Source organism: Curcuma longa, chromosome 5 (assembly GCF_044706935.1).
Source record: "Curcuma longa cultivar G26 ecotype Majalengka, Jawa Barat chromosome 5, ITB_CL_G26_1.1, whole genome shotgun sequence".
Lineage (NCBI taxonomy): Eukaryota > Viridiplantae > Streptophyta > Magnoliopsida > Zingiberales > Zingiberaceae > Curcuma > Curcuma longa.
In genome coordinates, this window is record NC_133865.1 from 8,829,042 (window position 1) to 8,842,230 (window position 13,189).

General features: G+C 34.3%; 1 protein-coding gene across 1 annotated transcript; it reads left to right on the forward strand.

The window, feature by feature from the left end:
* The first annotated feature begins 941 nt into the window (after positions 1-941).
* On the forward strand, positions 942-9,591 carry LOC141829608 (uncharacterized). Its single transcript, XM_074717120.1, has 8 exons — positions 942-1,189; positions 2,050-2,241; positions 2,379-2,501; positions 3,279-3,316; positions 3,388-3,547; positions 3,837-7,031; positions 8,141-8,280; positions 9,167-9,591. Exons 1-8 carry the CDS (start codon positions 1,109-1,111, stop codon positions 9,378-9,380), a joined length of 4,143 nt encoding a protein of 1,380 aa, XP_074573221.1. The 5' UTR covers positions 942-1,108; the 3' UTR covers positions 9,381-9,591.
* The last annotated feature ends 3,598 nt before the right edge of the window (positions 9,592-13,189 follow it).

Here is a 13,189-nt window from a genome sequence, read left to right on the forward strand (position 1 = left end):
TTTCTTCTCATTAAACTATTGAATGGGCAAGAAGCTTTGTTGCAAAATTATTTGAGGTGCTCACTAATAAGCCTTTTTCCCTTTGTCCCTTGAATCCGTGGACGTGAAAACATGAGCCAGATAAAATAGTTAATTGAGTTAAATTGTACAAACACATTCACTAGGCAGCTGAGTCAGCGGACTAAACTACTCACATTAGGTAGTTTAGGACGAAGCAAAATTGATTAGCAACTTAACTAAGCTAACCAAACCAACCAACTCTAGATTAAGCAAATCAAATAAAAATATAATAACTCAAAATTCACCTAAAAACTAAGTTACACAATATAAAAAAGTATTAATATTTTTAAAATGAATATTTTACATCAATTCATTAAAATTATTTACATCACTTTTACATTATATGAATATAATATTATCAGCAGTTCTTCAACAAAATATATTTATTTTATTATAAAAATAGTGAGAATCAAGTGTTTCTCGTGGATTCGGCACAAATCTTATGGAAGATGCCCGCAATCGCATTTCTAAATTATTTATTATTTCCTGGTTCAATTACAGCTGGCCTGCATAGTTCATGGACAACGTGGACATCTTCCAACGCCGCTAAATTAAACCAATCCAGCAAACAGCTTTGCAGCAGATCCGTGAACTACACTCAGTCTCTCTCCTCGTTTTCCAATCGCTGTCCACTTCCAGTGGGGATCGGAAACAAGGCCATGGATGACTCGAGTGATACTAACGGTCTGGAAACTGCCCAATATGCTGAAGTATTCTGAAACCGAAGTCTTACCCGTTGACGACGCGAGCAGTGAGGGATTGGATGTTGTGAACGTTGGAGGAGATCCGACTGCCTGCGAGTCCTGCAATGAATAGCTCAATGATATCATTAACGCTCAGAGGGGAGTAGAAGCAGTGAGTAAAGCGAGGGAAGCAAAAAAAAAGGTCGCTTTTCTTCCTCGTCTCCGAGCTCTCCCGATCACGAGAGCGGAGCGAGGGGAATCGCTCGGCTTTCAGTAGCGAAGGTTCCTCTGGTTTTTCGAAATAGCAGAGAGCATCATCTCGAGGAGGAGGAGGAGGAGGAGGAGGCAGTAAAGGAGGGGAAAGGATGTTCAAGTTGCATCGCCACAGGTCTGAAAGATTCGGGGAGAAAGTCGAGTTTAAGCTCTCCAATCTGCAGGCTACCAAGGTGAATATTCTTCCCTGTATGATTTGATTCGGTCTTGTCTTCTTGTTTGGTGTTTGCTCGTGTGAATTTGGGTTTGAAGTCGGAAATTATAGTACTTGGCTTGCTTAATTCGTTGAATCGTTTGTTTGACTTCACTAATCTCTGCTGCTATACTGGCCCGCCGTTTGATTTTTTACTTGCAATATGCTCTTGAGGTAGTCAGGTTGAACTTCGATGAAATTTGTGCTACTTGTTGTTGAACAAAGAACTGCCCCTTCATTTGAAAACAAGTGCTGGATCTGTAAATCCAGCCAGCCCGAGAAAAATGATTGTTCCTGATCTCATAATGGTGACCTCTAGATAAAATGTTTGCATATCGTTCAATTCATTGGAGAATGCGTGCAAAAAAAAAAAAATCATAAGGCTCCGTGGTACTTTACCTTTTCTATCAATTTTCTTTTTGCCCTCATTCTGCATAATCTAACAGTAATTCTCACCCTGGACACCTGCAAGCTTTTTCAGCATTATTGACTTAACAAAGGTGAACAGAGTGGCTGGATGTTCATGTCCTTTAATTCATTCCTCAAGGATGAATCAAGGAAAGCATAACAATTGACATTTGAGTCTCCTGATCGAAGCTAAAGGACCTTTAATGTTCCTGCTGAATCCTAAATCCCAATTCGTTATTAGGGCACCAAGGTTTTCAGATTCAGACTGGTGGCCACTTTATCCACATCTTGCAGTGTTGCCGGATTCCTCTGCTGTCTAATTTAATATCACTTGTTCTTCTGTGTTTATATAGATTTTGCACCACTTGTTTATTTTATGGTATAAAATAAATGGATTGGAAAATAACTGCTTGATTTTATTTTTACATACAGGTTCCTAGAGGATGGGACAGACTTTTTCTTTCTATTGTATCAGTGGAGACTGGAAAAACAATTGCTAAAACTAGCAAAGCTACAGTGAGAAGTGGGAACTGTCAGTGGGCTGATGCAGAATCTATATGGGTGTCCCAAGATAATACATCAAAAGAGCTTGAAGAAAGCCATTTTAAGATTGTTGTTTTGCCGGTCTGATACAAAAATCACTATGTTTCTATATGTAATTTCTTATGTTATTATTAGATAAAATCTCCTTTTGCTGAAATTAGTAGTTTACGCTGGTTAAAAGCTATGACTATGTGTGTTAGAATGGATTTCTTGTGCAGGCTTCTAATAGGTCGGTGATCATTGGTGAGGTTACCTTAAATCTAGCAGATTATATAAGTGCAGGCGATACTGCCCCTCTCTTCCTTCCTTTGAAGAATTGTGATTCTGGGACAACTTTACAAGTAATGTTACTCTATCTTTGAACCAAATAACATTATCTTCTTTATTTAATTTGCATTCCCTAACTGGAACTATGAAGATTCTTAGACTTCTAGACACCAAATGAACATTCTAGTAACGTTTAGCTAAATGTGATAATCGCAGAAATTATATACATAGGATATATAATCTCATGTCAAAAAGGGTCACCAAATAATGGTTAGCTAAATTTTTAGTAGGTATTCCTGTTTGCCTCATTGAAGGCAGCATTTTATATAAAATGAGCCTCACACAAAGAATGTTGTAAATGTCACCATAGAATATATGTACATTTTCAATATTTTTTCCCATTAGTATTTTAAAGTTTAAATACAAATCAGCCAGAGCATAGTCTATAAGGCAAGATAGTTTTTGGTTTGTATAGTTGATAGACAAGTTTAAAGATAGTTTCTGCCAACTAGGCATGTAAGATTGATACAGCCAACCGATATAATTGGGATACATGGCTTGTTCTGGGCTTCTTGTTTCAAACCAAAAGAGTATAACTCGAAGGAGAAGATAAGATGGGCGATTGGTAAACTGTACTTAATCCAAAGAAGCTATTTTCATGTAATTTCTCATGTTTTCTATTTGCATGCTAATATAAGTTTTCAAGTTTTCATATGAACGTTGCCCATTTGTGTACAAGAACGATGACTCTAATTGAGTTACAAGTTTCTTGCTTCGTATAGAAAGTATCAGTATCAAAATAACTTAATTCAATTTGTTCAATTGACAATATTTTCTATTTTCTTGTGCAGGTCAAGGTTCAGTGTTTTCCTCCAAAATCAAAATTCAGGTCAATTGGTGATTTGTTTGATACCCCAGTGCTATCACTAGATGTTATTGATAATGATATATATAATGCAGAGTCGGGAAATCTTTGAAAAAAGCTTCTCATGTTGAAGATCAGAATAATAACAATGAGCTGGATGGCAAGTCTGATGACTCTGATAATACATTCAATAGAAGTATTGGTTCTTCGGGCAATCAGTTGAGCAACACCTACCCAGACGAACATGGAAATAGGGTGATATACTAGTGCACCATTTTGACCATTTTCCTACCATTTCTATCATCACGAATGTGGTTAACCAATGTGCTTAAAATAAGTTATTAGACAAGTAGGAACATTCATTTTCTGCCTTTTTCATGCTCTCCTCTTTATTTCTGTTTGTGATGGAATTTGTATCTTTTTGAGAATATATTGTACTTTAGTGAGGATAATGTTCTATTCCTTTTCGGAGTTTGTTTCACTTTCAAATCAATACTGCCTTTGCTTATTGTAACAAGTATGTAATTTTACATCTTTCTTACAGGACACAAGTGTCTCGGCGTCAGGCTCACACCATAGTTCTGATTCAGTTGATAGCTTGGGCAGGACATACTTTTCTCCCAAAAAAAGCTCAAATGGGGTGCAATACATTGGAAGACAAGATTCATCTGGCTGCCAAAATGCAAATTATGGCACAGTTCCTGGAGATGAACATTTAAGATCATATCAATCTTCGTTCAACTCTAGGACCTCAGGCTCCTCGGTTCATACTAATCAATGGGAAGATACCGCTGCACAAGCTTCTGTAAGTGGAGTGAGGATGCCTTCATTAAGGCCTTCTGATTCTTCAAAGGATCTTCTTGAAGCTGCTGAAGAGATAGATGAACTCCGTGATGAGGTTAAGATGTGGGAAAGGCATTCTCGGCAACTGAAGCTTGATATTCAGAGTTTAAAGAAAGAAATTTCTGAAAAATCTAAGAATGAGGCAAAGCTCGATGGACAGCTTTCAGCTGCAAACACAGAACATGACTCTTTAAAGCTTGAAGTTGAACAACTAAAAACAGCATTGGAGGAGTCGCTATCGAAACAAAGAGATATTGTCAATTTGAAGAATGAAAAGTCTCTTAGTGTGCAAAAGGAACTGGAGGAGGAGTTGAAGTTTCAGAAAGAATCCAATGCCAACTTAGCTCAACGGTTGAAACAAACCCAAGAATCAAATATTGAGCTTGTCAAAATACTTCAAGAACTGGAAGAGATCACAGAGAAGCAGCGACTGGAGATAGCTAACCTTTCGCAAGGGAGAAGTCCAAATGGACAAGAGGTAGAAGATAGGAGTCATAAGTCTTTGGATGAGCAAATGCTATCTAGTAGAAGTAATTCTAGTCTAGAAAGGGAAGTTGAGACTCTCAGAAACAAACTACAGGAATTAGAGAGGGATTGTGCTGAGCTAACAGCAGAAAATCTTGATTTGTTATACAAGTTAAAGAAGTTAAGCAAGGAAGTTGAGAAAGGAGGCCCATCCCATGATTTTAGATCTGAAAGGTCTCATTATCAAAGTTCAACTAATAAGTGTGAATATGAAAATGTCTTCCTTAAATCTCGAATCTGTGAACTTGAGGATGAGCTTAAAAGGAAAGAAGTGACAACTGCAACTTTGTCAGCTAAATTTGAGGACCTTGAAAAAGCTTCTGCTGATCTTGCAATAGAACTGCAACATTATAAGGATGAAACAAGTGGCCTTCAGGCAAAACTCTGTGAAATGCACAAGGAAATTAAGGACAAGAACTTGGAACTATTCAATCTGCATCAAAAATTTAAACTAAATATTGAAAATGACTTGGAAGGTTTTGATACTGCTTCTATGAGAGTGTCTGACAAAGTTGAACCTTTCAGCTTGTCATATATGCAAGATGTTACCAAGGATAATTATGTCGCAGATAATGATTATGCTAGTGATCGTAATGTTTCCCCTGTGAGTACAGGTCTTCTCATTCAGAAGAAGAGTCTTCATGTAGTGGATGATATTTCTAGAAGTTTTTATGAGTTTGAGCAACTTATTTCCAGCCTTCAGAAAGAGAAACGTCAACTGGAGGAAGATTTGGCATCTCAAAGAAAACAAAATGATGAAATGTCTAAAATTTTGGAAGATGTGCAGAATGATTTAAAAGAGATTACTGGTAGCATGGAATTTCATGTTTCTGCTAATAAGAAGCTTGAGAAAAAATCAACGGAACTTGAAAGTTGCAAAAATGAACTAGAGTTGCAAATCTCTGAGTTTGAACAAAAAAATATCAATTTGTCTGAACGTGTATCTGGCTTAGAAGCCCAAGTAAGATATATAACAAATGATAAAGAATCCAAAAGATTGGAACTAGAAGATACCCGATCACTTCTAGCAGATTTGAAGTATGAAGTTGAAAAACATAAGGGTGAAAATGAAGTGCAGAAATCAGAACTTAAAGAAAAACTACTGAAGACACAAAAGTGCTTATCAGAAGCACTAGAAGAGTCAGATGTTTTGAGGAGATCAAATTCAAAACTGCAAGCAACAATTGAGAGTCTCAATGAAGACTGCACCTCTCTTCAGAAACTAACAGGAGACCTGAAGCGACAGAAAGCGGAGTTGCACGAGCATATTACACAGCTTGAAGTTGAATTGCATGAAACAAGAAACAAGAGTCTTGATTTTCATGAGCAAGTTGATATTTTAGAATTGAAACTTTCTTCGCTACAAAAGGAAATTGTATCTAAGGAGAAGTCGCTGCTCTCACAACTTGAGCAAAGTTTTCAAGATCTCAAGGAACATGAAGAAAGAATAGGGAAGGCACATATTTTGTTGAATAAGATTGAAAAAGAAAAAACAGTTGAAGTTAAGAACTTTGAGAAAGAGATAGCTGACCTTACTGCACAAATGACATCAAGTCAGGATGACAAGGAAAAACTAGCACTAGATGCAGTTCATGAAGCTTCAGTTCTGCGATCAGATAAGTCCAAGCTTGAATGTAATCTGCAGGAAATGAGTTCAAAAGCTAAGCTGTATGAGGCTGATTTACAAAAACAGCAGAAAGAGTCTAAGGATAAGATTCAAGGGTTAGTTGATTTGCTTGATGCTTCCAAACAGAGTGAGGAAATGTTAATGGCGGATATTGAGCATATGAAACGAGTAATGGAGGGTGTCAAATCTAGTGAAGAGAAACATAGAAAAATTACAAGTGCTTTAGAGTTGAAGCATAAAACTTCAGACTATGAAAAACAGCAATTAGTGGAAGAAATTTCTTGGTTAAAAGTTCAGTTGCAGAAATTCTCTCATCTTCAAAATACAATGTTGGACCTTAAAAACTCTCTTGACGAAACAAATTGTGAAAAGCGAAAACTAGAAGAGATATTGAAGTCATTATCAGAAGAACATGAAAATTTGATGTCAGAGAAATCTTCTTTGACTGAAAAGCTTTCCAACATGCAGAAGGCTTTATGTGATGCTGAAGATGATAGGCGCAGTAGGATAGCCTTGCAAGAAAAACTTTTGAGGATGGAAAATGACCTATCAGTAAAAGAAGCATCATGTGCATTTGAAGTGGAATTGAAGAATGAACTTAATCGAGTAAAGCGAACAAACAACGAGTATCAAAGAAAGCTTCAAAATCTTGAGCTGGAGAATGTTGATTTGATGAAGAAAGTGCAATCAATGGAGACTAAAATGTTGAGAAGATTGTCTCAGGATGAAGAAATGAATAGCCAGGTACTGCATTGCATGTACTTAAACGTCATAAATAATTTGTTTTTAATGCAACATTTTGTTCAACTGAAAAAACTTTTAGTATAATTCCTGAAAATTCTTATATCTATTGAGAAGCCAGTTCAATCCATATGGACAGTAGTCCAGTTATGTTCTAAAATTGAAAGAGGTGCAGTAAAACAACCTTTGGGTAGCATCTTGGTACTGATAAAATGTTTGATTAATGAAATGCGAGGGATAGAACTGAGATGCAATCAAAAAATAAGAAAAAATAGAAAAAAATAGTAAAAGATGAAAGAAAACAAGGACCCTATCATTAATCTTACTTGTCAACTAATATTTTGTTTTCGTTAAAGTTTGCTTAACCTAATTTTGCTGTGTAGGGATCTTAATCCAAAAAATCTTGTTTTCTGAACTCACATGATCACACCCAACCTGTTGAAGATGACTCGTTAGTTCACCATTACTAAAGTACGGATCGTCTACCCATGTTATGATTAGATTTGGGTTTACTAGATGTTCTGGTAAGATTTAATTCTAAAACTAATTCAACTTAAGAGGGACAAGCTAAAGCATGTCAATGTCATGAACTACCAACCCATCTGGTCTACCAGTTATATAGGTCAAGTTAGGATTAACTCAAATTATTGTACCTTATATCCTCTAAGTATACATACTTTGCATGGCAAGATTTTAGTTTGATGTTACCATGTTCATGCCTGTTGAAAAAACTAGTAACAAAAAATGACATCATTAATGACAGGGACTTTGTCAATTTGAAAAAGTGGCCACTTTCTATTGCTGCTTTCTTAGCTCATCCTTGGTTGGAAATAATAAACTTGGTTTATGGTTAGCACAACAAGTCATATACTGAAGCATATTTGAATATTCCAAATTTCACCATCTAGCATGCATGTCGGTATAAGAAGTATCTCACTGATTTTTTGAACTATGGAAATTGATATTGGTAGAGCATGAGAAATGTCTAGCAGTTGTTTAATTGTAATGATGGCTTTAGTTTCTCATTAGTATATAATCTAGTTTGTTGTCTTTAGAAAACTCTATCTAGAGAACAATCTTAATTTTGTTGATTCATTTGTTTGGATGTGTAGGATGAAAAAGTTTCAAATTTCCATATTGAAGATGCGTGCATCAGCAATGAAGTTGATCATCGCTCAGATACCCTTTCACTTGGGACAGGACAAACTGAGTTTTTGGAGAGAAATAACATGTACAAAGAGGAATTTGGAAGGCAAGTAGTCTTTCAACTGTGATTTTATTTTATTTGCTTTTTATTACTTACCTACTGATTGATATCCTCATAAAGAAAATTACTGAAACACAATACCTGGGATCTGGATAACCATGATTCTTATCTACCGTCATGATGAAATTCCTATTTGAAAGAACTGCACCAAGGCTAGTGTCCATCAGAAATATTCTAGAAAAAAGATATATGTGTAGGTGATCAGTTATGAGAAGGCAAATTGGTGAAAGTAGTTGTTTTGTCCAAGTAGTTGGAAGTAATAAATATATTATTCAAAGGGTTAATTAGTAAATCTAGCACAAAGTTTTGATGTATGAACAAATTTAACACCAACTTCACTTTTAACATATCTATTCAAAGGCTCTAGTGGATTTTGTCCCACCACATACTTCTAGGGTTAAGGGGTTTATCATGAGTCTATATATGCCCATGCAATGTTATCTCATAAGTAATAGAATACTTTTCTTCCCCCAAATTCTACACTTGAAACTTTTTATTTTTTTCCTCTCAGTCTTCTCCCTCCTATCCAATTAAACATGCAATGAAGGTGTCATACTGGGGGTTTACTATGGTTCATCTCTGTGACACAAGTTGAGGGAGAATCTTGACCTTGTGATAGAAAATATTTGCTTTGAATATGATTGAGAATGCTACAATCTTATACCTACCACTGCTGGTCATTGTTTCATTTCTCATCTAGACTTGGTGATATAAACAGCAAAATCCATATATCCAAAGTGCCTCTTTAAATGTATCTCCTTTTCTTCTGCAAAAAGGTGGAATCCGCCACCTTCTCTTTAAATGTATCTCCAACTTATATAACTTGTGCACCATTTGATAAAGATGTTCTCACTTGCCATGAACTTTGCAGGGTCATCTCTCACAATCAGTCCAATGACATTGAAGCTCTCAAGAAGGTCATCAACGACAACGCAGAAACAATCTCTTCGTTAGAATTGGAGCTAAGAGACATGAAAGAGCGGTACCTTCATATGAGCCTCCAGTACGCGGAAGTAGAGGCTCAGCGCGGGCAACTGGTAATGCAGCTCAAATCTGTGAAAAAGGAGAAAAGTTGGTTTTCATGAACTCTGCTCATATGACCTCCTAGTCGTCCTCTTTGCTATGGCATTTATTTTTTCTGATTGCCATTGTTTGTAGATTCTGTTGTAAATCCATGCTAGTAGATTTTATGACTGGCTGTCTTGCTAAATAATCTTAAAGTGAATCTTGTTGGATCCAAAATGTATATATACAGATGGTATAATGTCATAAATTGACCATCACTCCCAAGTAAACATGCATGTGTGTTTCTATTTCCCTCTTGTTTTGCGATGAACTTGCGCTTATTAGATTATACTATCTATTAAATTTATATTGGAATGTATTTTTTTTCAAACAATTAGTCATTTTGGGTTGGAATATATTTATATTTTTTAATTTTGTCATGTGAATTAATGACATAAATCTTTATATGAATTAAGATGTAGAAATTCTTGGCATTAAGAAGCAAAATTTCCTTCAATTGTCAAAGTAAAAGCATCAATTTCAAACTTTAATGGCGTGGAATAAGATATTAAACACAATTCAAAATCAGCTTCTCAGGATTAGTTTCTAATCAAAGAGAAGTTTCTAATTCAAAATCTATCAACTAAGAATTATTTTTTACAATTTGAATTGGACTTGATGACCATTTGACTAACTAATGACCACGTTTTCAGTCTTAATAGATCAAGAAGTATGACTTGACAACCAATTAAGACTTCAACTTTCAAATATGTTCATCCAAAGGTTTTGGTTCCTATAACGAACTTTGAATGCATAAACACATTCGATATGGTCAAGCTGAAGGAGCAAACGAATGATAATGAGAAGGCGGAGAGACACTTGATGTGGACAAGCTAAAGGGTTGAATGAACGATGACGGTAGGGTAGGGACGAAGGAGTTATGAAGGTAGCAAATTACAATTACATGAGTTGTATCTTCACTATCGCAAATCCTAACAATCAAAGTGACCTTGCCCAACATAGCCCGAATGCTTGACTTGACCCGCGAGCCGTAGAATCTTGAGACACTAAGTACCTTTCGATAACATGAGCCCTCTCTCTTCTTCGATAGCAAAGTTTTCACATAGTTCCATTGAATTGTAGACATAGAGTGTGCCATTATATTGCTAAAATACATCTCCACTAATTGGTGAAACTATTCTTATTATTATCGTTTAAAAACATGAAGATGAAGCTGAATTTAAAATTTAAAATTTAAAATTTTGATAATAATTTTTAAAGTGAAATTGCTGCCAAATTAAAATCGGTTTGCTGTTGCCTGAAATTTGTTAGATTTAACTTTCCCACAAAGTTGGAAGCATGTTTAGATGCAGCAGGATTTATCCCCCTGGATTTAATCTTCAGAGACCACGTGAATTAATTAAATGCATCATTGAAAAAAAAATCCGTAGATTCTGACAAAATCTCAATAATTGAGAAAATAAGATTTTCTTTTCCTAATTTTGGCAGACAAATACAAATCTCAATAATTGTTGGAATACTACTTAACAATGCAATGAATCTGATCCACATGGTATGTTTTTCTTTTCAATGAAATTAAATCTTCTTTAATAACATTATTATTAATTAAATCTGAAATTAATTAATTCATCAATTTATATATATATATATATATATATATATATATATTCTTGTGATAATTTTATTGATTGAATTGGATTTGGATACACATCATTTGGGTGCCCACACAAAATAAAACAAATCTTATCTCTGTGAAAAGATACAAACAAAATAAATGAAAGTACTGTTTGTGGTGCTCGATTAATCTTCCATGCAAAATGGCAAAATTGTGAAACTTCATAATATTTCTATATAAATACATATAAGTGATTTTAATTTCCTGAAAATAATTAAGTTTCCGTGCAAAATAACAAAAAAAAAGAGGTTTTTTTCTTAAGAAAATATTTCTGGATATGACAGCTGGTGAATTATTGCTCATACTTAATTGTCTTTTGGATAGTACTGTACAAATAAAAAAAAAACACAAAAATATTTTTCTATTTCTCAAATGATTTTTTAGAATTGTGTTTGGTAATACAAATTATAATCCATTAATTATTTGCTCTCATTTTTTAAATTTTTATCAAGGTCAAGCAAGCCTATTATTTTCAACTTCAACTTCAAAAGAAAAAGAATAATGATAAATATTTATTTTTTAAAAAACAAATAATTAATTTCACGACAATGAATCGTTCTCAATAATTGCAATGAACAGAGCATAATAATAGAGCCTAATTATGGCATTCTCAAATTATTGAACATCGTTTTCTCACTAATTCATTTCTAATTAATATTATAATTGGACATGTTTTAAGGTCAAATAATTGTTATATATCGAAGGTTTTTAATCTCGATCGAATATTACTATATATCACAACAACCGTGATCGATTTTCATAACTTATTTTAAAAGTAATTGACTAGTTCAATTCAATTAATTAATACATCGATCGATCAACACAAGTTTTTGGATATATTTATATATTTCTTCAACTAGCTTAATTTCTCTCTTTCAATTAAAAGAATGATATATAATTCAAAATTGACAGCTAGCTAGCTAGCTAGCGAATATTTAATTTTCATTTAGACCAAGAAATTAAATAAGTTGCGTGTAATTGATCGATTGGCTTGGCTTGGCTTAATTATTAAAGTCTCCCTAATTATTTTCCTTCATGTGTACGATTCATCCACCACATATATATCCGTATACGCGTTAATATATCCTGCCCTCATGATATAATTGAGTTAGTTACTATAAAATAGATTTATTGAGGTGGATAAAGTCAAATCTTAATAAAAGTTGAGGTAATGTTCTCTCCTATATAGCTGTCAATTTGGATTGGATCTATTGGATTGGTCCACCCCGTCAAACAAATTAGGTGGGTTGGATTAAAATTTTATCAACTGATTTTAAGATGGATTCAATTAGGTTGATTTACCTAGGCCCGCAACCCACATGGATTGATCCATTGTGAGTTGAGTTGGTATGCGGATTGAAAAAGTTTATTTATTTATTTTAAATTTTAAAATTAAAGTAGAAAACTTAATGGATTAGTGGAGCTTGATCTGTTTAAATCACAATTCAAATTAAAAATTTCAACTTGACCAATTTAAACTGTAATCCAAACTTAAATTTTTTAATATTTTTTTATTTTTTGACAGGTACATGGGTTGACTCGCCTAATCCGTAATCCGTCTTATGTTGGATTGGATTAAAGATTTTTCAACTCGTCAAGTTGATGGGTTAGCCGCTTTGCCTATCATATGACGGATTTTTAGTGGATTGATCCGCCCTGTCATAGATTGGTTCGTTTGACAGTTTTACTCACTGTAATGGTCAACTGTAACTTTTTAATTTACTTTCTCATAGATAATCATGAAGATCGATCAGATGAGACTGTTGGAGCGACGAATTTCACTTTTTATTGAAGTATACACGTTAATATCAACATTTATTTTTATTTTTACTTCTTCAAATTTTTGTTATATATATATTAAATTAATAAATCTTACTAGTTAATTTATCAAAACCAAGCACAAGAATGTTAGAACTGAAACTCCCCACGTGACAAGCACGTCATAATTGAAACCCCCTCCGCCACCACACAAATATAAATAAATAAATATATAAATATATATATATATATATAGAAAATAAAAGTCAAAAATTGAAAATTAATCAACCAGTCTTCTCTTCTCCTTCTCTTTCTCCTCCTCGGCTCCGTTGCTTCCTCCTATTAATGAATGCAGTCCCTTTCGTCTCTTCCCTTCTCTTCTTACCTTGTCTATAATTAACCACACACAAATTAAACGACGACAGCATTCAATTC

Excerpts from the sequence above, each read along its gene's own strand:
- LOC141829608 (XM_074717120.1), top strand. The coding sequence starts at position 1,109 with ATGTTCAAGTTGCATCGCCACAGGTCTGAAAGATTCGGGGAGAAAGTC. Across the intron at positions 2,242-2,378 it reads TTAAGATTGTTGTTTTGCCG|GCTTCTAATAGGTCGGTGAT; the intron begins GTCTGATACAAA and ends TTTCTTGTGCAG. Across the intron at positions 3,317-3,387 it reads CCTCCAAAATCAAAATTCAG|AGTCGGGAAATCTTTGAAAA; the intron begins GTCAATTGGTGA and ends TATATAATGCAG.